Source organism: Coptis chinensis, chromosome 5 (genome assembly GCF_015680905.1).
Source record: "Coptis chinensis isolate HL-2020 chromosome 5, ASM1568090v1, whole genome shotgun sequence".
NCBI lineage: Eukaryota > Viridiplantae > Streptophyta > Magnoliopsida > Ranunculales > Ranunculaceae > Coptis > Coptis chinensis.
This window is the reverse complement of record NC_141460.1, coordinates 37,191,580-37,215,637: the sequence shown is the minus strand read 5'-3', so window position 1 is coordinate 37,215,637 and position 24,058 is coordinate 37,191,580. Positions and strand designations below refer to the sequence as shown.

Sequence of the window (24,058 nt, the reverse complement as noted above, 5' to 3'; positions counted from 1 at the left end):
CTATCCTTATCTCAGAATTCTTTAATGTATGGGGTATAGATTTCATGGGACCATTTCTGCCTTCTTTTGGTTATGCCTACATTCTACTGGCTGTGGACTATGTTTCAAAGTGGATTGAAGCAGTTCCTACAAAGACCGCCAATCATAAAGTCATCTTGGACTTTCTGAAGAAGAACATTCTACCAAGATTTGGAACACCGAGAGCCATCATCAGTGATAACGGTTCTCACTTCTGTAACCGTGTATTTGGGAATCTTATGGCAAAGTATGGAGTAATTCACAAGCTAGCTTTACCATATCATCCTCAGACTAATAGTCAAGCAGAAGTTTCAAATAGGGAAATCAAGAGTATTCTGGATAAGATAGTTAATCCTTCTAGGAATGACTGGTCTCTTAGACTCCAAGATGCACTATGGGCATACAGAACAACATTCAAAACACCCATCGCTTAGTATATGGAAAGGCGTGTCATCTACTTGTTGAGTTGGAACATAAAGCCTATTGGGTAAAATGGGGACCAAGTTTGGAGAAAACGGATGTGATATAACTTAAGTTACAATAGTGATCCTGTGTCTGCTTTTTTACCGCTTTTAGTTTAAAAAAATAGCTTGTCTTCCTAGGCTTATCTGCTAAACCCTTGTTTTCTTGCTTTTCTGGGTAAAATCCTCCACTGCATAACAGTGAGAGTTCCGGCAAGGCCAAAAGCACGATGACTTCTTCAAGTAACCCTCCCCCTCAGTCGTCAGCTACAACCACCAATGGGGAAAATAGAAACAACTCTTGGAGGGCGCTGTTTGGACGAAATGGCTCACTTGAGTCAACAGTTGCATTCAAAGAATTCACTCCTGTCATGGTGAATGGCGTAGCTCAGTTCCCCACTGAGTTATTAGAACAAGGTATCAAAGAGTGGGATGACTACCTTATAGGATACTTTCTGGACAAAAGACTCTCCTTTTTGTCTATGAAGGAACACCTACAAAAGAAATGGAAGTTAAAAGGTGCTTTTGATATCACTACTGACAAAGAATTGTTCTATATGAGTTTTACAAGCTCGGAAGATAGACAAATGGTTCTTGATGAAGGACCTATTTTCATCGCGGGTAGAGTATTTGTTCTAAAGCCGTGGACAGTGGAGGTTGATAGCTATAAGAATAAGGTAGCCTCGGTGCCTCTATGGGTAAAACTTATGGATGTACCCAAAGAGATATGGACTTTTGAAGGGTTGTCATATCTTGCAAGTTTGGTGGGAGGAAGTCCAATGTTTATGGATGATGCCACTGCAAGAAGGAAAAGGTTGTCCTTTGCCCGGTTTTGTATTGAGTTTCCCGTAAACTATGAATACAAGGAAGCCATAAATGTGAAAGTAGGAAACCGTGAGGTTACTATCCCACTAGAATATCCATGGAAGCCACTATGGGTGTACTACTACTTGTAATAAATTTGGGCATGAAGCTGGAAAGTGTGCTAGCAGAACCACTAGAGTTTGGGTGCAAAGGAGGCCAGTGCAAGGCAGAAGGGCAGAATCATCGAGAGAAACAAATGAAGGTATAGAAACAAAGTGAGAGAAGTCAACACGAAATCCTCAGGGCAGCCGGTTGGTGCAGGAAATCTTGAAACAAAGAACAACAATTACTGAGCAGCCACCGGAAATCGGGTAGTAGTAGCAACAGAAAAATGAGGTAAATGGATGGCGAAGTGGGTCTAGTATGCAGATAGTGGTATGGCAAAGAAGCCCAAGCAAGCACTAGTGAAGGGGCAAAGACAAGGAAACATAAACTTGATTGCTCCGGAAGGGTGGAATGCAGTTTTGAAATAAACAATGAGGACGAAAGGCCGATGGAAGTGTTCCAAACCCCTAACCAACGAGTAGACATAGAAATTCTGGCGTAATGTTTTTGTCTTTGAAAGGAATATCTTTGAAGAGCTTGCTGGTCTCGAAGATGATGATTTGTCGGATGCAGAACCAGAACTCTTTGGAGATTCAAACATTTCTCCGAGGAATCTACAAGTGATTACAGAGGGAACAACTGTTCAAACTAGAGCCCGGAGGAAGAAAAAACTATTGAAAGCGACAAGTAAAAAATGGGAAGAGAGGAAAGGGTCGACAAAAAGGGAGTGGTAAGCGGAAGAACCGTAAACCGACTCTCCAATGATGAAAATTTGCAATTTGGAATGTAAGGGGAATGAATGAAGGGTTAAAAAGCCAAACAGATGTGTAAGTTTATTTTGGATAACGAGATTAGGTGTATGGGGTTTTGGAAACAAAAGTGAAGATGGACAAGTACTTGAAAATTGTTGATATAGCCCTGCCTAAATTGGGAGACCGTCCCACAATTACTCGAAAGTGATGAACGAGGTAGAATTTGGCTTACTTGGGATAGTAGTTTTGTAGCTGTCCAAAAGGAAGTGGAAGGCTCCCAATTTATTCAATCGCAAAGTTACGCGTTTCTCGCAATATGGACTTTCTTTTTGCTTAACTATGGTTTATGGAAGTAATAATAGTCGGGATAGACTAATTTTGTGGGAGGAGTTAAAGACAATCAGCATAGGAACTCATGGCCCATGGTGTGTAATGGGGACTTCAACAATGTTTTGTTCAAGCATGAGAGAATAGGAGACAGAGTCGTTCATCCGAGAGAAACGCCGCCTTTGCAACATGCCTAAATGTAGCCGGACTTTTTGATCATGCAAAGAATGGGATGCTTTTATACTTGGAATGATGGAGGCGACCACATGAGGAAATGGTCAAAAATCGACAGTGTCTAGTAAACGCAGCTTGGTCCTCGTTAAGATTGGCGACAAAGGTGGAATGCTTACCTCGAGGACCATCCGATCACGCCTCTATGGTAATATCTTTCCTCAACTCTATCCGGGCCACCCACCTTTTAGATTCTGCAACTTCTGGATGCTCCATCAAGAGTTTGAGAGTTCGCTAAAAGTGTGCTGGGAAATAATAGACCATGGAAACCCTGATTACATGTTAACAAGAAAGCTAAAGAGCTTGAAGGCGCCTCGAAAGTCAAGGCAAAGAAGTACTGCAGTGACACACATAGACTGGTGGAAGAGACAAGAAAGGCACTGAAGGTAGTTCAAGAGAACTTACATAAAAATCCGCTTGATTGTGCTCTGAGTGCCCAAGAGTATGAAATAAGAGAAAAACTCTGCTTTCTGATCAGACTTGAGGAAGCTGATATGTTTCACAAAACTGGCATTGAGTGGTTATGCTTTGGTGATAAATGTAGTGGATACTTCTTCAATGCTCTAAAGGAGAGGATGACCAAAAAACTTTTTTGGGATATTACTGATGCGCAGGGGGTAAAAAGAGAAGGAAAAGAACAGGTAGCGGAGGCGTTTGTGGAATATTACTCGGAGCTTCTTGGGGTTCCTCCTCCGCTACATGTGATGCCGGATATCTTAATAGTCCGAATATGGAGGAGGTCCGATAAGAGCCCAAAAACTGTAGTTTTAACCCCTTAATAATCATATTGTTAGACCAATTATGTGAATAATAAGTAAGAGTTAATACCGATTACGTGTTTTATACATTTCAGGCTTCAAAGTCCATTATGTGCGCAGAAATGTGCCACTTTAGCGAGATAAAGGAGCAAAAAGTCAGCAGAACTTCCGAAAGTGCCATATCTTTGGACTCGGACCTCGAATTGGGCCTACCTTACGTCAACACGACCGGCTCGGAAAGAGCTTTGCAATGGTCCAAGCCTTGACCCAATCAGAGGAGCAGAAGTGGACAAAACATCTGTCGAAGCCAACTGCAGCTGAAGAGCCCATTTTGGACTAAAGAAATTGGGTTTTGGGCCCGATTTTCCGGCCCAAAACATGGCTCCAAGCCCATGCACGATTTTTGGATCTGGAAGTATAAAAACAAAAGCTTGACTCTTTGTTAATGGCAGTTAGGTTAGGAAGCTAATGTTAATGGAGTTTAGGGTTAGAAAAAGATAGATCTAGATTAGTTTTTAGATCTAGATCTAGTTTTGAATCTCCATTTTTATTAGTTTTCATTTCCCTTGTTTTAATTTAAAGTATTAAAATATTGTTATTGCTTCATTAGATAAATCAAGTAGTTTATTATTGATAAAATTCGATTTTGTCATTTATCTATTGCTTAGATCTAATTTCATTTATTGGTTGTTAGTCATTTCGTAGTTATTGATGTTAGATTTTAATTATTGTTTGTTAAATTTCATAAAGTTAGAATCTTTAGATTTAGTTGTCTTAAATTTATAATTAGTTTTAGTTTAAACACCAAACACATCACTCTCACTGTTCCTTGTGTTTGAATAATTGAATTCTATTTAAGTCTTGAGGGTTTAAGAGTGGAACGAAATCCTTACTCGTTGTATTGCATGAATATGTTTTGAGAGTAAGAAGAATTGATTTAAACGTAAGAACGGTAGGATTACGTATTAGTGTTGTTAACATGATATTAGGATTCTACTAAAATCATTGTTATCAAATGGCGCCGCTGCCATCTTAATCTCGTTCAAGACAAGAATTCAATTGTTTGAATCCAAGGGGCAATCCCCCATTCTTTACCCACCCACCCTTTTAATTTTTCATTCTTATTTCTTGAATTTTCGGAACTGTTCACTGTTTCAGGCATAGGGGCTGCGGATTCACAGAGAAAAACACTGCGGTGAAGGTATTTCTAAATTTTCGAAAATTCTGAAAATATTCATACATAATATTTAATGTGTTGTTGATTTACTAGAATATTTTCAGATTTTTCAGAGTTGGTTTACCTTGTAAAACAAATACGATCTTTACAGTACTGCATTTCAGTTTTCACACCGTATGTTCTTGAAAAACAGACAAGTAAGGTTACTTAAGGAGTTCTAAAAATTCTATAATTTTTACAGGAGTATCTATCCTAATCCAGGAGTTTGTAGTAAAAATTTGATGAGTTTTTGATTTGTTTTGACCTCCTAAATAGTAGAGTGTTTCCAGTGTGTTTCTGCAGTGTTGCAAACACTTAATATCTGGAACACCATCCAATAAAGAGAGGTTTTAGAACTCCAATTGCTCTAAAATTTTTACAGGAACAACTAGAATCTCTCAGGAGTCTCCAGTAAAAATTTGGAAATTTTTGGATTTGTTTTGATGGGTTAACCATTCGGTTGTTTGTATTGTGTCCGACAACCGTTTTGCAAACTTTGGAGGGCTGTAGAGGGACTTTCACAGCTCCGATCGATCTGAAATTTTACAGAATACTTGATAGACGTCTTAGCAAATTACTGTAAAAATTTCAGATTTTTTGGAGTACGATAAAAGGCCTAAAACTTGAAAAACTGGAGCGCGACCCGCGCCCATGTTGAGCGCGACCCGCCCTTAAACACTGTAATTTCAACTTACTTTGAGCGCGCCCGCGCCCAACCCGCGCCCTACCCGCGCCCTACAAGGAAAATTCATCCGAACAGCCCAATTTTCATAGGAAAATGCAAATTTTTATTCCTTAAAGTTATTTAGTGTTTCTAACTTGTTAAATACACTGAAATCGCGTATACAAGAAACGCTATTCAAACGCGTAGCAAGGAGGCATTCAGGTACTCCTTCTTCCACTCCTCGCCTTTTCTGTCAGAGGAGTTTTAATTCTAGTATAATCAGGCTTGTTTTTCGTAGAAATAAATATAACACGCCTATCTAGAATTTCACACACTACACCTGCATCAATGGCTAAAGAACAAGAGACTCCTCTCTCTGATTTTTATAAAGCCCTAAACGATGGCCCTAAGTCGTGCATCGTTCTTGCAGACCTAGTGGGGGATTTTCGAATCCCCCCTAATATATTTAACTTGTTACCGGTTTTCATGGTTTAGACCACGAGAAGCCTTACCAAAGACATCGTAGGATAGACCAAGTTCTCACTACATTCCATCATCCTAGCGTAAGTCCAGATCAAGTTAAACTTAGGGTGTTTCCTTTCACCCTAGCCGATAAGGCGGCGTCTTGGTTAACTGCCCAAACGCCAAACTCTATGGACTCATGGGCTCAACTTGTTCAATTGTTCATGGAACAATTTTACCCACCACTAAAGACAGATGAAATGCTTCACAAGATTCATTTCTTCAGCCAGAATCCTCATGAATCCTTTTCGAGGGCACGAATCGCTTTCACCGATCTTCTCATTGAATGCCCAAGATCATAATCTTGCGAAAGACACGCTTGTTCGTTCTTTCTTCAAGGGGCTTTCACATTATCATAAGGAGGTTCTAGATATCATGTCTGGGGGTAGTTTTCTTAGTAAAAGAGCCTTGGAGGCTTATACATTCTTAGAAGATCAATCTAAGAGGAACAACAATTGGGGAGGTAACGATTCCTCCCGCTCCTCTCCTTCTTCTCTTAAGGTTAAACATGATCCCGAGCTTAAAACTCTTATCGATGCCCTCACTAAAAAGGTAGATGCCATCTCTGTTCAACAACAACCCACTCCAGTCATGAACATTAACTCTACTCGTTGTAATGTCTGTTGTAGTCTTGAGCATTCCGACTTCTATTGTCCTCTTGTCTATGCACAAACACCACCACAACCATCACACTTCAACCAGTTAACTCAACATCAAGGACAAGGGAACTTAGGTGACCGGAATAGAGGTTTAGTACCCATAACCCAACTATCAACATCAAGACATGAACGCCAACAAGCTTTAATTCCAATACAACCATCTACAGACAAAGTAGTAGTGACCTTGTTGGAGAAACAAAATCAAATTATGCAACAAAACTCCAACTTGATGAAAGATCGGATGATCAAAACTCTAATATGATGAAACAAACGATGCAAATGATGCGGTCTTTGTGCCAAAAGGTTATTGACATGTCTTCTAACCAAAATAATAACCAAACCGGGCGTGTTTCCAAGTCAAGCAAAGGCCTAATCCTAAGTCAACAAACACCGCCTTTGAAATAAAAAGATTTACGGTAATGGTAATATAAACCAAGGGGACCTAGGTGAGCAATACTACCCTTCGCTTCGTATGCAGTAGTTGATAACCAAGTGACTATGCCTAAAGATTACACGCAAACTAAAAATGATACCATACCAAATACAATAATAGAAAGTGAAGACCCTACACCTGTAGAGGTTCCAATATGGACACCTAGTTGGAAAACGGCTAGAGATAAAGCAAAGACTAATAAAACTTTTATCCCTTCTGCTAAAAATAGCGATAAAGCACCATATCCCCAAAGACTAGTTGTGTTTAAAAAGGACGAGAATTTTGATGAGATTAGGGAAGTGTTTAAAAATTTGACTATAAACCTACCTTTTCTAGAACCTATAAAAGTCTACCCGACACGCTTAAGTTTCTAAAAGAGTTGTGCACCAAGAAGAGGAAAACCAACATACCCCATGAAGCATTCTTAACTGAACAATATCCCTCTTTATCCTGAACATAACGGAATTGTTAAGTACAAGGACCCCGGTCGCCCTATCAGTCTAATGCACCTTAGGTGATACCTTCATAACAACTCGCTTTTATTAGACACGGGGCGTGTTAACTTACTCCCTTTTTATTTATATAAACAACTGGTCTAACAATACTTCAACCAACCAAAATGACTTTGCAGTTAGCCGATCGTTCTATTAAGTATCCCAAGGGTGTAGTTGAAAATATTCTTGTTAAAGTTAAGGATTTTTACTATCCCTCGACTTTGTTATTCTCGACACGAAGTTGCTCATGATTCCATTCCCATCATCTTAGGCGTCCTTTCTTGGCAACCGCCAATGCCCAAATCAATTGTCGGGATGGCTCAATGACTCTTTCTTTTGGAAATCTTTCTGTAGAAGTTAACATGTTTAGACAAAAAACAGGGACAACTAGGTTTGCCTATAGAAGGAGAAGTGAAGTCCATTGAGAGTTTTGTACCTCACATTAGTCGCGGATGACACTTTTTAGTCCCCACACTAGTAGATACCCTCTTATGGAAGAAGACAAGGATCACAATTTCTACTCCCTAGACGTAGATAACATCGAGGAAGATTTCCTTCGATCCTTGAGTTCTCTCCTATTGACATCCATTCATCTCTTTGACGCCATGACGGAAGAAGAATTTTTAAGCCCTCTATCCCAAAGGATTCTTCTTACCCACCTATTGAGGAATGTCTTGCATATCTCAAAGCCTCTGATGATATAGACCTAAGAACACTAGTTGAACACCATTCACCCACCTCACATCCTCATGTCACTCATTCACCTTCCATCACGAATGTTCCTCGCCCTCTACCTTTTCAAAGAACCATTGAGTTTGTACTTGACCTTGGTGTTTCTCCTATGCTTCATAACTATCTAAAACCAACTAGTGAAGAAGTAACACCCAAGGACAAGCCACCGGACACTTTTTCATTTTTTCCATTTTTCCCTTCTCAAAATTATCCACATCCTACGTATCTTCCACAACCATCAATTTTCTCATGTTCATTTACTTGGCATTCCCTTCGTAGGAGGACAAAGAAGAAACTGTATGCTCGATTAGGTTTTAGATCTATAAGGCTTTACTCTCATTCCACTAAGCTACATCATAGGAAATCTTGGTGCTTAATTCTGTTTGATGGTGCATTCCATGTTAATTATTTGTGGAAAGACCCACAACTTTTTAGATTATTGATATATGGGAAACTGCATGTAAATACATATATATCACTTTAAGTCTAGGGAATCGACTTTAAAAGACCCGTTTTTAAAACAAATTTTTACAAACCTGTTTTCAAAAATTTGTTTGGGGGGTGTGTTTAGTTTTTCCATTCTTGATCACTCAAATTCCTATTCTTACCCCCACCTCACTCCCTTGAAGAGTAGTTAGATTTCTTCTTGTTTGTCGTTTTGATGTTGTTTTTTTATTATTTTTAGTAGATAGGATGTTACGTTGTTAAATTCCGTGAGTTAACTTTGAATTTGGTAGTTAAATGTTGTTTGAATTTCAATTTTAATATAATGTGGTTCTTTTCAAATTGTGCATAGATTTTATTGTTAATCCCACCTTCCCGAATTGTTTGGGGTGGTATTATTTATTCTATCATGATTTGTAGAAGATCCTCCATTTTAGAGTTTGTTTTGGAGTGAAGGTTGAGAATATTGTCGTAATTGGCATACCTATAATTAGATGTGGTGGTAGGATGAAATATAAGAGAGTTTAGAAGTTACTAGTCTAAATCCAGTATAAAAGATACTAGGGTTGTTTTAGAATCAAGAATATGAGTTGTTTCCGTTTTCGGGTTTGGAAATTTTATTGTTTCCGGAAATTGCCTTAAAACTTTTTGGCAACTTACCGATTCGTTTTAACAATTAAAAACCTATAAAACTCCTTTCTTTCTACACTAACAAACCACAATACATTCCACCATCATCCCGCACCATCCACTCCAAGTTTTACTTTCTTTTTCATCTAAACTCCGGTTTCAGCCCTATCAGAGCGCCAGCGCCCATCCGATCGCACTTCGCCCTTCACATTTTGGAAAATTTATTCAGAGCGCCGACCCCTCATAATGAAAGCGACGCCTCATCATCTCATCGACCTAGAGCGCCCTACGCTTCAAGCTGAGCTTTACTTCGCCAAACACCGGAATTTAAATACCGCAGGAGCGGACTGGCCTCGCCCTAGTTGGCCAGCGCGCCATACCGACTTCCGTCGACCAAAAATTTCAGTTTTCTACGGGTAGTTTCCAGATCATTCACAGCTATTCCAGAGCGTAGCTTTGAGATGACATCTCCTACAATAATACCAGAACAGTCTTTCAAAGATTTGTTTCAAAGCACTACTTATGGTGCTTGGTTTCGCGAGGTGATCACACACGTAGGCTGGGAACCGCTTATGGTTCTTGCTAGCATTTGTTCTTGGACTTGCCATGCCCACTGAAATACAAGACCCATGATGCTATTGGGTAGATAATATGCATGTCTACACTTATGACTTTTTGCATGAGGCTTATGGGTCCGGCATTTTCCGTGTAGAGGACCAAGGGACATATAACGTAGCCCTTGGTAGCTTGTCCCTTAATGTGATACGGTAATGTTCTTTATCATGCTAAACATATTAGGGAGTGGCATTTTTCTTCTGAATGATGCCACTTACGGTAATGTTTTCCTTTGCTTTAGCTGAGGAACGCTGCTATATGACCTTCCTAAGACCTTAATGTCTAGTTTAGCACGAGCCCATAGCATGAGGCATAAGTATCTTCTTATTCCTATATTAGTTTGCCGTATTATACTATGTTTCTTCCCTTTTTTTGTGCCCGTTTCACGGACTAGGTTGGGGTCGACATTGTGAGACCCACCAATTCTATTATTCGATCTTTCCGTGCAATGACTTGGCAAGGGTGGAGGATACAACCTCATCAGGTTGCACCTTACACCCCATCCGACCAAGTGGCGCTTAACAGGTTAGGATCCGTAGATGATAAATGGCGGCAAGCTTGGCAAATTATAATGGCATGGCAGGATGCAAAGGAACCTCACTTCTTTATAGAAGAGGAGGATGACGAGTAAACGCTGGAGTGGAGGTAATTTTTTAGTTTCAGTTAGTGTCTGCTTATGTCCCAAGCAATTTAATTCTGTTAACCCCATAATGGGTGGAACTCTTATAGAGTTGCGTCAGTTTTTTTTTATTTCCTATATTAGTATATTCTAACCTTGTTTTGCAGATGTTCCAAAATTTCACGCATTTCCATGGTATTTTTCTACCCTCTTTATTTAAATGCTTTGAGGACAAAGCATGTTTCTTGTTTGGGGGGCATAGAAACACGTGTAATTAAGGCATCTGTTAGGATATAGATATGTATAATATGCATTTGTTTTCAAGTTAAAAATTTCAAAAATATAAATAAATAAGTTTATGCTATACACTTAGGAATATTGGTATTGTTTTCTTTCTCTATGCTCTTAACAATCTAGAAGTCTCAATGTAGCTTTTGCATCGTAATAATTGTTAGAAACTTAGGTTAATATGTAGGTAATAATCTTTGCATCTATCTATAAATATATTACATGAGTATCTATGATTGTTAGTAGTAAGTTTCTGAAATCTAGGCTAGAGTACTTATTCTACAAATCCTGTGAGAATATAGCCTAAAGCCTTATATGAAATGAAATATTTGAGAAATGACACAAGGGAGAAGTAAAATCCGGATAGAGAAATCACACGTCCACTTGCTTGATCACTATGCCATATCATAAGCGAGAATTTAGGCCCTCTTTGGATCGATATAGCCAAAAATTCAAACCTATGAATTATTTTCCGCCCCTCTCCGAGCCTTTCTTTAGCCTTCCATAAACCACAATTCCTTTATCCCCGTTACAAAAACAAAACAAAATAAAAAAAATCAACTTACCTAATCTAGAATAAGTCCGAGAATAGAATGAGTGAAAGAAAAGAAGAAGAAAAAACCTGTGTAAACAAAAATTAGTTAGTTGCTTGAAAAAAGAAAAGAAGTTTCCATCCAAAGAAAAGAAAAAAAATAGAAAAATAGAAATAAATAAAAACTCCAAAAATAGAATAAAAGGGAGTCAAAAGCCAAAGAAAAGAAAAAGAAAAATATGGCTAAGGATGGAAACAAAGTATAGAAGCAAAAGAAAATAACAAGGTTTTCTCTAAGTTACATAATATGAAGACTCTATTATCTCGGACTTGTCCTTTTGTATATCCATTTCCTTCCTTCCTTAAAACCATCTCCTAATCCCCGACACCTAATAAAGACCTCTAGCTCAATTAGGAATAGGTTAGTGTGATAGTAAGTGGCAGATGTGTTTGATCGACTCCGGCTTCCTTGTGTGTCATTGAGATTGTAAGGTAAAGTGTGCCCACTGCACAATGGAGTAGCGAAACTTGAGCGAAAAAATCAGAGTGATTTTTGTCTTGACTTTTATGTGAGGACCTACTTAAGGACGCTATTCCGAAGTTTTCGAAACGACCGCTAAGCATTTCATAACATTACTCATTGTATATATGTTTATTAAGTAGATGATTGATTATTATGCATATATTAGCTTAGGTTTCGACATGATTATTCTGTATTCAATTGCTAGTGAGATGTATAGATAGTTGAGACATGAATGAGGAAACAATAGTTTTATTTCTTAGTCGTTGTAGTATAGATGAAGTTTGTGAGTACCTTCACTAGAAAACTCTCACGAGGCTATAACTCGTCCACTAGGGAATTCCTAGTGGTTTAAGGCCTTGTTGCATATGGTCAATGCAATCGCACTCAAAGTGACGAGAGTAGTTAGAACTCCATTTTTGGTCACTTATTCTAATTTCTCATCTTTGCTTGAGGACAAGCAAAATGCTGTTTGGGGGTGGTTTGATAAGAGCCCAAAACTGTAGTTTTAACCCCTTAATAATCATACTGTTAGACCAATTATGTGAATAATAAGTAAGAGTTAATACTGATTACGTGTTTTTATACATTTCAGGCTTCAAAGTCCATTATGTGCAGAAATGTGCCACTTTAGCGAGATAAAGGAGCAAAAGTCAGCAGAACTTCCGAGTGCCATATCTTTGGACTCAGACCTCGGAATTGGGCCTACCTTACGTCAAAACGACCGGCTCGGAAAGAGCTTTGCAATGGTCCAAGCCTTGACCCAATCAGAGGAGCAGAAGTGGACGAAACATCTGTCGAAGCCAACTGCAGCTGAAGAGCCCATTTTGGACTAAAGAAATTGGGTTTTGGGCCCGATTTTCCGGCCCAAAACATGGCTCCAAGCCCATGCACGATTTTTGGATCTGGAAGTATAAAAACAAAAGCTTGACTCTTTGTTAATGGCAGTTAGGTTAGGAAGCTAATGTTAATGGAGTTTAGGGTTAGAAAAAGATAGATCTAGATTAGTTTTTAGATCTAGATCTAGTTTTGAATCTCCATTTTTATTAGTTTTCATTTCCCTTGTTTTAATTTAAAGTATTAAAATATTGTTATTGCTTCATTAGATAAATCAAGTAGTTTATTATTGATTAAATTCGATTTTGTCATTTATCTATTGCTTAGATCTAATTTCATTTCTTGGTTGTTAGTCATTTCGTAGTTATTGATGTTAGATTTTAATTATTGTTTGTTAAATTTCATAAAGTTAGAATCTTTAGATTTAGTTGTCTTAAATTTATAATTAGTTTTAGTTTAAACACCAAACACATCACTCTCACTGTTCCTTGTGTTTGAATAATTGAATTCTATTTAAGTCTTGAGGGTTTAAGAGTGGAACGAAATCCTTACTCGTTGTATTGCATGAATATGTTTTGAGAGTAAGAAGAATTGATTTAAACGTAAGAACGGTAGGATTACGTATTAGTGTTCTTGTAGCATTAATATTTAGGATTCTATTGTTTTTACGGTTATCAAGGTCTCTCTTGATATGAGGCAGTTCTTGGCATCACCTATTACTGATATTGAGATCAAAGAACCCTTGTTTGGTTTGGAGGATAACAAAGCACCAGGGCCGGATGGGTTTAATGCTTATTTCTTCAAGGAAAGCTGGGCTACTGTTGGAGAAGACTTCAAAAGAGCTATCAAACACATTTTTCTCCATAAAAGGATGACAGGAGGTATAAACTCCACTTTCCTCTGTCTTATTCCTAAAGTGAAAAATGCATCGAGTGTTGCCTCTTTTAGACCCATTACATGCTGTAATACTATATACAAGTGTGTGTCTAAAGTGCTAACCAACAGAATGAAGACTTGTATCTCCTCATTGGTTTCTTGCTCTCAATCTGCATTTATTCCGGGAAGAACTATCCAAGATAATCTTCTGATAGCTCATGAGCTACTAAGGGGCTATGCGAGAAAGCAAGGCCAGAAGAGGTGTGCTATCAAGCTGGACATAAAAAAAGCCTATGATTCTATGTCGTGGCATGCTCTTGAGGCTATCTTACAAAAGTTTCAGTTCCCCCCTGTTTTCATTGAATGGCTGCTTATGTGCTCTGGATCTCGCGGGTACTCTGTTATGGTAAATGGGAACGGGAAGGGTATTTTGAAGGTAAGAGAGGGCTGCGACAGGGGGACCCAATTTCGCCTTACCTCTTTGTGCTTGTCATGGAGGTCTTAAGTGCTTCTCTAAATCTAGGGCTCCAGTCGAAAAGAATAAAAGCCCATTCAAAGTGCAAGAAGCTGGCCATTTCCCATCTCTGTTTTGCAGACGACGTCCTTCTTTTCTGCAAAGGTAACATGGAGTCTGTCATGGCTATCAATGATATCCTGAACAAGTTCTCTCAAGCAACAGGATTACATCTTAGTAATGAAAAGACTACAATTCTCACTGGAAGTATGTCTGTGGAGGAAGGACTAGAGCTAGCTAGAGCAATGCACATCTCTCTAGTAACTCCACCTGTTACCTACCTAGGGCTACCTCTTACAGCCTCGAGACTAGGTATACGGGAATGCTTGCCCCTCATAGAGAACATCACAACTCGGATTTCAAACTAGAAGAACAAAGATCTGAATAGAGCAGGCAGAGTTCAGTTGGTTAAGTCTGTCCTTTCATCTTTCCTGTCGTATTGGGCCCAAACTTTCGTCCTTCCGAAGACAGTACTAGATAGAGTGGCAAAGATGTGTAATAGATTTATTTGGGCGGGATCAAATATGGCCAAAAAGATGCATCATGCTAGTCACGGGACGATCAGACTGGATAAAGATCAAGGAGGACTGGGAATATTGGACCCAAGGATTTGGAACAAAGCTGCTTACTGTGGCTTGGTTTTCAAAATTGCAAAGAAACATGAGTGTTTGTGGGTTAGATGGTCATGGGATAATCATATAAAACAGGAAAATTTTTGGACGATGAAGACCCCTCGAGACTGCTCTTGGGTTTGGAGAGGTGTGATGGAGCATCGGGAAATTGCTTGGAGGTTCGTTTAGGTAATCAGATAGCAAAAGGAGAGGAGACTAGCTTCTGGCACGACCCATGGTGCTCGGGGCCTCTTATCAAACATGAACAGGCGAGACACCTCCTTGGCCATGTAGTACCTGACGATGCAAAGGTCGCAGAAGTGATCACTGATGGGGGTTGGGCGAGAACTATAGTTGATCTTCCAGATTGCGAAGTCAAGAAATGGATAATGGAAACTGAGATAAATTCTCACACTGAAAAAGACCAGATTACATGGAATCTAACCAGTACAGGAGCATTTACGATTTCCTCAGCATATGCAGCACTCAAAAATGTCCGAAACAAGGTAAAATGGTACAAGATTGTATGGGGGAAGTTTTCAGTACCAAAACACTCATTTACTATCTGGCTTCTGTTCTCGGGGGCTTTACCTACGCAGAATCGACTGATGAAAAAGAAGGTGATTGGAACGTCAAAGTGCTGTCTCTGTGACAGACATGAGGAAAGCTCGGGCCATCTCTTCTTTGATTGCGAGTATTCACAGCTGGTATGGAGAAACTTCAAAAGAGCTATGGGGCTGCCGGAAATGGTTAAATCTTCTCACAATGAATGGTACTACTTAATGTGGATTTGTCGTACCTCCACAGTGGCAAATGAGATCATACGGGCTATGATTTGCGCGGCAGTTCAGGCAATCTGGATAGAGAGGAACTGGAGACTAAAGAAACAGAGGTTTAGATCGGCTGATGATGTGAGTTTGAAGGTATTGAATAACATGAAAATCTATTTGGGTAAGTCGATGAAAACAGTAAAGGAAGATGAGGCAACAAAGAGGATTTTGAGATCGCTAGGAATTGGAGTAAACTACACGCCGAGGAGAGGAGACATGGGTAAAATGGAACAGAAAGCGAGGATGAGATACCAACACTGAATGCATGGATGGATCGGTGCAGTGCAGGAAGTGCTAGCTATGGGGGTCTTTGAGAGATTGTAATGGTGATGTCTTTGATGGCTATTGGTGGCGCGTTCGGCAAGACAAATCATTGTGCTTTATCGGGAGCTTCTTGGAGTGCTGAAAGGGTTGGAAGGAACTGCGGACTTAAATATTCAGCGGCTACAAGTGCAATCGGATTCTATGAGAACCATTCAGATTTTGAGCTTCAAAGAAGAGCCTCCTTGGTACTACAGAAACTTGTTTGCGCAGCTAAAAAAAGTGGTCTCAAAGTTTGTACATGTCAATTTTAAGCATGTATTTAGGGAGGGAAATCAAGTTGCCGACTATCTAGCAAAAGTAAGTAAAAATTGTGTAAATGAAACTATGTACTTTATTCCTCCTATGGATCAAAAACTTGATGAACTGATCAAGGGGGATAAAGAAGGGAAAATGTACTTGCAAGGTTGCCATTAAATAAAAGGTCGGGGTATCCTTAACCCCTAGTTAGTTCAAAAAAAAAAAAAAAAAAAAAAAAAAAAAAAAAATTGGGCAGTGAAAGAGATGAATTTCAGCCTAGATCAAGCAGGAGAAAGGAGGAAGCTTCAGATCATTGAATTAGAAGAATTGAGAAGTGATGCTTATGATAAGTCAAGGATTTATAATGATAAGACTAAAGCATTACATGACAGAAGAATCCTGAAGAGAGAATTTAAACCTGGACAGAAGGTTCTAGTCTATAACTCTCGTCTAGAAATCTTCCCTGGAAAGTTAAGATCTAGATGGACGGGACCATTTGTAGTAAGACATGTCACACCTTTTGGAGCTATTAAAGTAGAAGACATAAAGAGAAGGAATCATTTCAAAGTCAATCCTCATCAACTGAAGCCTTTTCTGGAGTTACCTACTGAAGATGTGGAGGCTGTTTTTCTCAAGGATCCGATTTATCAGACCACTGTTGAAGCGGAAAATTGTGGTAAGTTACCTACACACCTTAAAGATTACATTCTATGTCTTGCTGAACCTATTACTCTATCTAGTTTAAGTTTTTTGCATGAGGAAGCCAAGCATCATAAGCTTGACTCCTTAGGATCTCATTAGTATAAGTGCCACCGATAGCTGGGCCCTCAGATTTTCATAACTTTATCCTTTACTGAGAGGAGTTGCAAGCTCCTGAGTCAAAGTCTCATAACTCTAGTAGACCAAGTATAAAATGTCTACAGGAAGTAAGCATGTTGTTGAGAGATCAGTTTTGAGATGGAAACCTAAGTGTTCCCCACCTGTTAGTTTATGGGATTTACTCCTTGTTGACCTTCAAAGGAAGATTATTTCTATGGCTCGTGTAGGGTTCGGTAAAAGTCCATTTGCGTATAAGAGGAGAATGTGTAAGCTAGGTTGCTGTAAGAATTGCCATTCTGAAACTTGTCCTGGGTTACAGCTATTAAGAGAAAAGTGTTGGTACAAGATATAATTTTGTCAATCACCTGCTGAGAGAGATCAGAAGAATTCCTACAAAGTGAAACCTAGTGGGTGGGAATACTAGTCTTGAGGATCTTACTATAAAGGACTCAAAAGTCTTGAGAATCTGACTTTAAAATACTCACATTACGTCTTGGGGATCTGACGTAAAAAGACCTAAAAATATTTGCTTTCTTTCTTGAACTAATTCTGATATTCGGCATCAATGGTAATATACTACCTTTTTCTCATCCATTTCATTTACTTCTTTATACATTGAGGTCAATGCATGCATACGTAGGGGGAAGGTGTACTTGAGAAATGAATTTCGAAAATTAGTTTTCAAAAATTAAAATATTTTTGTTTCTATATCAGTAGCATGAGAAAAATGAATTTTAATAATGAGTCTGGGATATATATTCTATACTGCTTAGTGTTGAGTTTGATAGATAGTTGATATTATTGATTTCATTACCGTTTAGACTATTTATTATGCTCGGACATAGTTCTTGTTGATAGAATTCTTTATCAAGGCACAACCATAGTACTTGGTCAGTTTTGTGTACTTTTGCTAGAAGAGAGTTTTAAACCCCTAGTAAACTAGAAGTAGAATTTTTAGACTTAGCCCATGAGACTTGAGCTTTATACCCATTCTTTGGAGAGTTCTTACGAAAAATCCAAGTCTTAGTGACTTAACATCTTTCTGTTCTTTATGTCGTTGTAATATAGTCTCATTATTTGTTGATTTGGTTAATCACGAAGTGACATGAACTGGGGAGATAGCCATTAGGTCTTGTAGTCTATTCGAAATAGAGTATCAAACTGATAAGTCAAGTAGTGAACCCATTCAGCCTTTATCCCACCTAGTAGGACCATCATGTTAAACCTTTTTGAGCCTTACAATAAGCCATTTTCTTTCATAAAACCCTTTACCCTTTACCCAACTCCAGACAAGGAGTATAGCCAAAAACCTTTATCAGCCATACCGATATGTTTCTGAGAATACGAGGAGAACAAGGAGGAAGAAAGAGCACAAAAGGAGGATTACAAAGAAATATCAGAGAGATACAATGAAGATCATCATTCTGTTCTAAGTGAAAGAAGCTCGTGGAAAACAAGCATATCCAGTACTAATCAAGGATATACCACTGAGCTTTAAAATAAATAAAAAAAAAAAAAGTTGAATAGAATGGATGAAAAAGCTAAGACAAAGGAAGAATTTTCTCTGCAATATAGAATTTGAAGAAATCTTCCAAAGAATGAAGCAAAACCTTTAGTGTTTTTCAAAAACAACCTTTGAATCCTTTTTACCTTTCCTTCATAAACTAATACCCAAGCCAAGTTACAACCCATGACTTATCACTATGGTATGGTACGAAGTCTAGAATAGGTGAGAGGATGCTAAAGTGAAGGACCCGACACTTCATATGTGATTGACATTCTTTCCATGAGACTACTGTCATCTAGAAGTCTATTTTTCAAGGTAGTATGTGGGATGTTCGTATTCATTATTCTTTTCCCCACATACATTAGGTAAAATAGTATACCATCTTCTGAGAGATTCTTTTATGAGAGTATGACTAGTGAGGATTGAAAGTTGAGATTATATGTTTAAAGGTAAACTAGGGATTCTGTTTCTTGGATAGGAGAGTATAGGAGATTGACTAAGTACACACAAAAGCCTTGATTGAGAATTTTGTCAATTTTTACTATCTCCCATCATAATCTATGAGTCTTTACAGCAATGTAGTTAGCAATGGAGACCGTCTGTTGGAGTAAGCACTAAATGGGTAAGGAATTTCTCTCTCTGAAAAACACTATCATTCTTGAACATGCTATTGATTGATTTTGTGGGTATATCACCTGGAAACCCTTATGAGACTATAACTCGTCCTTTTTGGGGAACTTAAAGGGTTAAAGGCTTGTTGCATATGGTAAATGCAATTGCGATGCCTGCGAAAGTGAGTTAATATTTTATTTTTGTTATTAGGATGTGATTTTGATCACTTATCTATTTTTTATCTTATTTGCTAAGAGATTAGCAAAAGGCTAGTTGAGAGTTGTGATAAGTGCTTAAAAAGTGCAATTTAACCATCGATAATGCCTCTTGTTTACCCATCTTAGTTGGACTAATAGTATTTGTAAGTTATGTTTTATGATTCTATAGGTGAAAAAGAGAGTTTTGTGGAATATTAGAGAAAAAGGGGTAAAACGGAGCAATTCGGAGCATTAAAGATCACACAGGAAGCCCATGAACAATCATGGAGAAGGCCGAGGAATTGAAGCTATTAAAGATGCGACTTGGACCTATTTTAAAGACTATTTGGAAAGCCAAGGCCAAAGGAATCGTTGCTTGGACCAAAGCCCACAAAAGAGGATAGAAGGATAGAACAAAAGAGGCAAAATAAACTTCCGCATCTAGGACGCATGGATCATGCATCCAGACGCAATGCTCGCATCTGAGACGCAAGGATCGTGCATCCAGATGCATGAAACGACATTATAGCCACTTCCTTCTCAGTTTTGGAGACGAAGTTGGACTCTGAAAGAAGTTGATTTGTATTAGGAAACAAATGGTGGTTTGGAATGCTTCTAGAACTCATTGTAACCCCTATAAATAGAGGACCTAAGTGCCTCATGTAAGTTGCCAACTCACTTTTACTCTTGTCTCCAAAACTTGAGGCAGAGAGAGATTAATGATAAAAGATTCGGTTTTAACTAGTCGAGTCTTAATAAATTAGTCTTTCTAGCCTTATGTTATTCGACTCTTCTTTTTCTTGTTCTTCGTGTTCTTCCTTCTATATGGAAGGCTAATCTTCTCCTTCAAGGGAGGAGATGAAGCCGATGCTTAAGGTTTAATGATTCTTCTGGTTCATGGTGTTCTTCAATCAGGTTAGTTCTTTATGTTTTTAGTTATTAGTTCAATTGCCCACACCAGGGGATGGAAGTATAGGGTTTATGTTTTGCAATATTAATATCATGCTAGTGTTCTTTACTTTTCTTCTAGTAGTATAATTCTTTAGAGTTAGGGAAGTATTCTTTGTGTTGTCTTAGAAGGGGTAGCTCAGGGAGTGTCTGCCTAAGGGAAGTATTCTTTGTGTTTGCCTTAAGTGGTGATTCATTGAATGGCCGCCCTATTAGGAAGTACTCCTTGATGTTACTCTCAGTAATACATTGAATGGATGCTCGAGCTTACATAAAAGGAAAGAAGATATTAATAGCATAAACATAGGAACAACCTTAAGTAGAGTTAATGGTTAACGATGTTTTGTCCAAGAAGGCATCGGCACTCATTCGATTGCCTAATTGTAGTCTACTTGTAAGAACAACCATGAAGCAAAAGATCATATATCAAAAGTATTGGTGGATTCTAATCTCTTGAATTCCCTCTCTTATAAATTCTCAATAGTTTAATTAGTTTAGTATTAGAATCTAAAATCTCTACAATCATAGTTTTTAATCCCTCAAACCCCCTTTTTAGTCCTATCCTTCACATAACATATACTTAAAAGTGGAATGATACCCTACTCATCCTTTACTTATTAAGGGATAATTAGGTTTTGATACGGTTTTATTTGTTCAATGACCATCATCTATCTACATCATCCACATACCATCTCATAAACACAAAAAGAGCGAGTGTCAGTGGTCGATAGTCTCCTCATTGCATTTACATAAACAACATCTAGATGTTAGAGTGATGCCGACTTTCTTCACTCTATCATATGTAGGAACAACTCTCTAGATGAGTTTCCATGCAGTACTAGCTGCTCTAGGATGTATATGATCAGCCCATATCCATTTGTACCATCCCACCTTATTGTTCGTCTTCCTTATAGATGAGCAGAGTGCATAGTAAAGAGGCCATTTTTATCTGGCTTCCATATTCTCTGGTCGTGTTCATCTCCAGTTGGCTGCTGAAACTCCATAAGATTTATGCCCAGCCTGTTGAATACTTCTAAAACTTGTGCAGGGAAGTCACAATGGTTATTTGTAATCAAATTTTCCACCTTGGCTTTGAAACCTCTCCAATTTACATGAGGCAGGTAATCAACAATAGACTTCTTGGCCCATGGATCTCTCCATAAGTCGATGTTCTTGCCTTGGCCTACCACCCATCCCATGTTTGTTCTAATTTCGGAGAGAACCCACCTGATCCCAAGCCAAATAGAAGACATTTTGTGATAAGTGAGCCATTGCCCATCCTTCATTCTGTATTTTTGAAGCATAAATTTGCTCCAATCATTGTCCATGGTGAGAACTTGCCACACCGCCTTCATAAGGAGAGCGAGATTGATATCCTTAAGTCTTCTCAAACCCAGGCCCCCTTCTTCTTTAGGTTTGAAAACACTCTCCTATTTTAAAGTTATTTTTTTCCATGTCGAAGGGTCACCCAACCAGATTAAATTTCTAATTACTGATTCTCCTTCCTTTATACACTTGGTTGGTCATTTGTACACTGACATATTGTGTACTGGTAGGCTATTAAGAATGGATTGAGCTAGCACCACTCGACCTTGAAAGGACAACATCTTTCCAGCCCACCCAGTAGCCCTCTTTCTAATCTTGTCCACCAGTACTTGAATGTGCCGCCAAGAGACCTTGCCCCTAAACAAAGGAACTCCAAAATACTTTTAAGGCAGCTGCCCTTCTTTAATGCGAAACAATTCTTCAACTCGTCTTTTTTTTCCTATAGTCATGCTTCCCAAGAAAAGTTCACTATTGGAAGCATTAAAGAATTGCCTTGCATATCCTTGGTAGACTAGTAACATGTTTCACATTCTCCTCAATCCCCTGATGTCACCATTGGCGAAGAGAAAAATATCGTCTGCAAATAACAAATGAGATGGGCCTGGGCATCCCCCAATATATGTTATATGGTTAACATGCCCTCAGGAGTTCAACCAATTCAAACCCTTACTCAATACATCTTCAGCCAAATCAAAAAGAATAGGGGAGAGCGAGTCCCCTTGTCTGAGCCCTCGAGCTGCTTCAAAGAATCCACACGGACCTCCATTGATCATAACTGATATTTTAGCACTGCTAAGGAGAGTTTTGATCCAGTTGTACCACTTTTGATTAAACCCAAGCTTTTGCAGTACCTCAATAAGGAATTCCCAGCTTAAAGAGTCAAAAGCCTGAGCTACATCAAGCTTGAGCCCCAAGTTTCCTCCTTTTCTTTTGGTGTCCAGTTCGTTAACCATCTCGAAAGCAAGTGCCACACCTGTGATTCCTGTCCTTCCTTTGACAAAGGCTAGTTGTTCTTTACTAATCAACTTGTCAGCAATAAGTTTAATTCTCATAGAAAGAATCTTAGTAATAATTTTGAACAAGAAATTGCTTAGACAGAGAGGTCTGAATTAATTTATCACTCTTGCATTAGCTGTCTTAGGAATAAGAACTAGAAAATTGGAGTTCATACCTTGAGGCAACTTGGTATCCTTAAAGAAATAGATGATGGCTTTGCTTACATCGCCACCAATCAAGTACCAGAAAAAGTGGTAGAATGCTCCTTGGAAGCCATCAGGCCCAAGAGAGCTGTTTGCATCCATACTAAAAACAGCATCTTTCACCTCACTTGGAGAAGGAATTGAGGTCAGCTGGTCATTGTCACCATCAGTAATCAGATGAGGAATTAAGTTCATCAGGTGGTAATTCATATCCACTTCTTGGAACTTATACTTATTTTCATAAGCTTTGACCAAATATTGTTTTATCCCATGCTGGTCCTTTATAATGGTACCTTGGTCATCCCCTATTTCCACTATTTGAGACCTGTTAAGTCTACTTTTCACGAGTGCATGGAAATAAGTGGTATTTCTTTCCCCCTCAAGAGCTTTGGTGGTTCTAGCCTTCTGCTTACAAATGCTAATTTCCGTACTCTTCAGTTCTAAAACTTCCATCTCCTTTTCACTCTCTTGCTGTTACAGAATGGCATTGAAAGGGTCTTGTTTTAGGCTTCTCTATATCTGTCCTAGTTCTCCATCCATCTTCTTTAAATTTCTACTCATACTACCATAAGTTTCCCAACTCCATTTCTTCAAATCTGCTTTCAGTCTCTTGAGTTTTTTCATGACGGTTCTGATAGGAACATCAAGAAGTGGTTGCTTCCAGCTAGTTTCGACAACCTTTTTTATATTCACATGCTGCAGCCATATATTTTTAAACTGAAAAGGTATGTTTCCCGGCTTTGGAATTCTTGCATTCCACCTAATGATTGGAAAGTGGTCAAGGAATTTCCAATTTGATGCTGCATTCAACCAGTGATGGTTGACTAGAGCCCTATCAATCTTCTGAATCATTCTTTTATTACCACATCTTCTATTTGACCAGGAGTACCTATGACCGAGAGTTGTAGAGTCCACCAGCCAATTAGAGTTGATGAAGTCATTGAAGTCAAGAACAGCAATCTGACAAGGCAGTCTCCCACCCTTTCTTTCTGCATTCCTTGTGACAATGTTAAAATCCCCTATAATCATCCATGCCTCCACACTAAGGCCAACGTGAGACAGCTCATCCCATAATACTCTTCTTTGAACATAAGAGGAGCTAGCATGCACCATAAAGATAGTGAATTTCTCTATCTTAATAGATATTTGCTAACATGAAATGTCCACAATAGTGGCATTAATTCCCTCCTTAAAAAACACCCAGATATTACCTCGCTTAGAAGGTATATTATTGTGAATAAAGTTACTACTGAAGCCTAATCTACTAAGAGCAGCATGACAAAAGATAGGTGGAGCAATTAAAGGCTCTACTACACCAACAATTTCAGGCTTGTATTCATTAACTAGATCTACAAGGTAGGATAAGTACACAATGATCACTGAAGCCATTTTCACAA

General features: G+C 38.6%; 2 protein-coding genes across 2 annotated transcripts; one reads left to right on the top strand and one right to left on the bottom strand.

Moving 5' to 3' along the window:
- Positions 1-709: 709 nt before the first annotated feature.
- On the top strand, positions 710-15,753 carry LOC147497434 (uncharacterized). The gene is made up of 6 exons (XM_086562888.1): positions 710-1,293; positions 1,909-2,008; positions 2,989-3,381; positions 13,341-13,962; positions 14,133-14,363; positions 14,759-15,753. Exons 1-6 carry the CDS (start codon positions 710-712, stop codon positions 15,751-15,753), a joined length of 2,925 nt encoding a protein of 974 aa, XP_086419014.1.
- Positions 15,754-22,103: 6,350 nt separating this feature from the next.
- On the bottom strand, positions 22,104-22,514 carry LOC147497433 (secreted RxLR effector protein 78-like). The gene has a single exon (XM_086562887.1). The coding sequence runs from the start codon at positions 22,512-22,514 to the stop codon at positions 22,104-22,106; it is 411 nt and encodes a 136-aa protein (XP_086419013.1).
- Between the last annotated feature and the right edge of the window lie 1,544 nt (positions 22,515-24,058).

Excerpts from the sequence above, each read along its gene's own strand:
- LOC147497434 (XM_086562888.1), top strand. The coding sequence starts at position 710 with ATGACTTCTTCAAGTAACCCTCCCCCTCAGTCGTCAGCTACAACCACC. Across the intron at positions 13,963-14,132 it reads GGTAAATGGGAACGGGAAGG|ACGACGTCCTTCTTTTCTGC; the intron begins GTATTTTGAAGG and ends TCTGTTTTGCAG. Across the intron at positions 14,364-14,758 it reads TCTTACAGCCTCGAGACTAG|GAAAATTTTTGGACGATGAA; the intron begins GTATACGGGAAT and ends CATATAAAACAG.
- LOC147497433 (XM_086562887.1), bottom strand. The coding sequence starts at position 22,514 with ATGAGAATTAAACTTATTGCTGACAAGTTGATTAGTAAAGAACAACTA.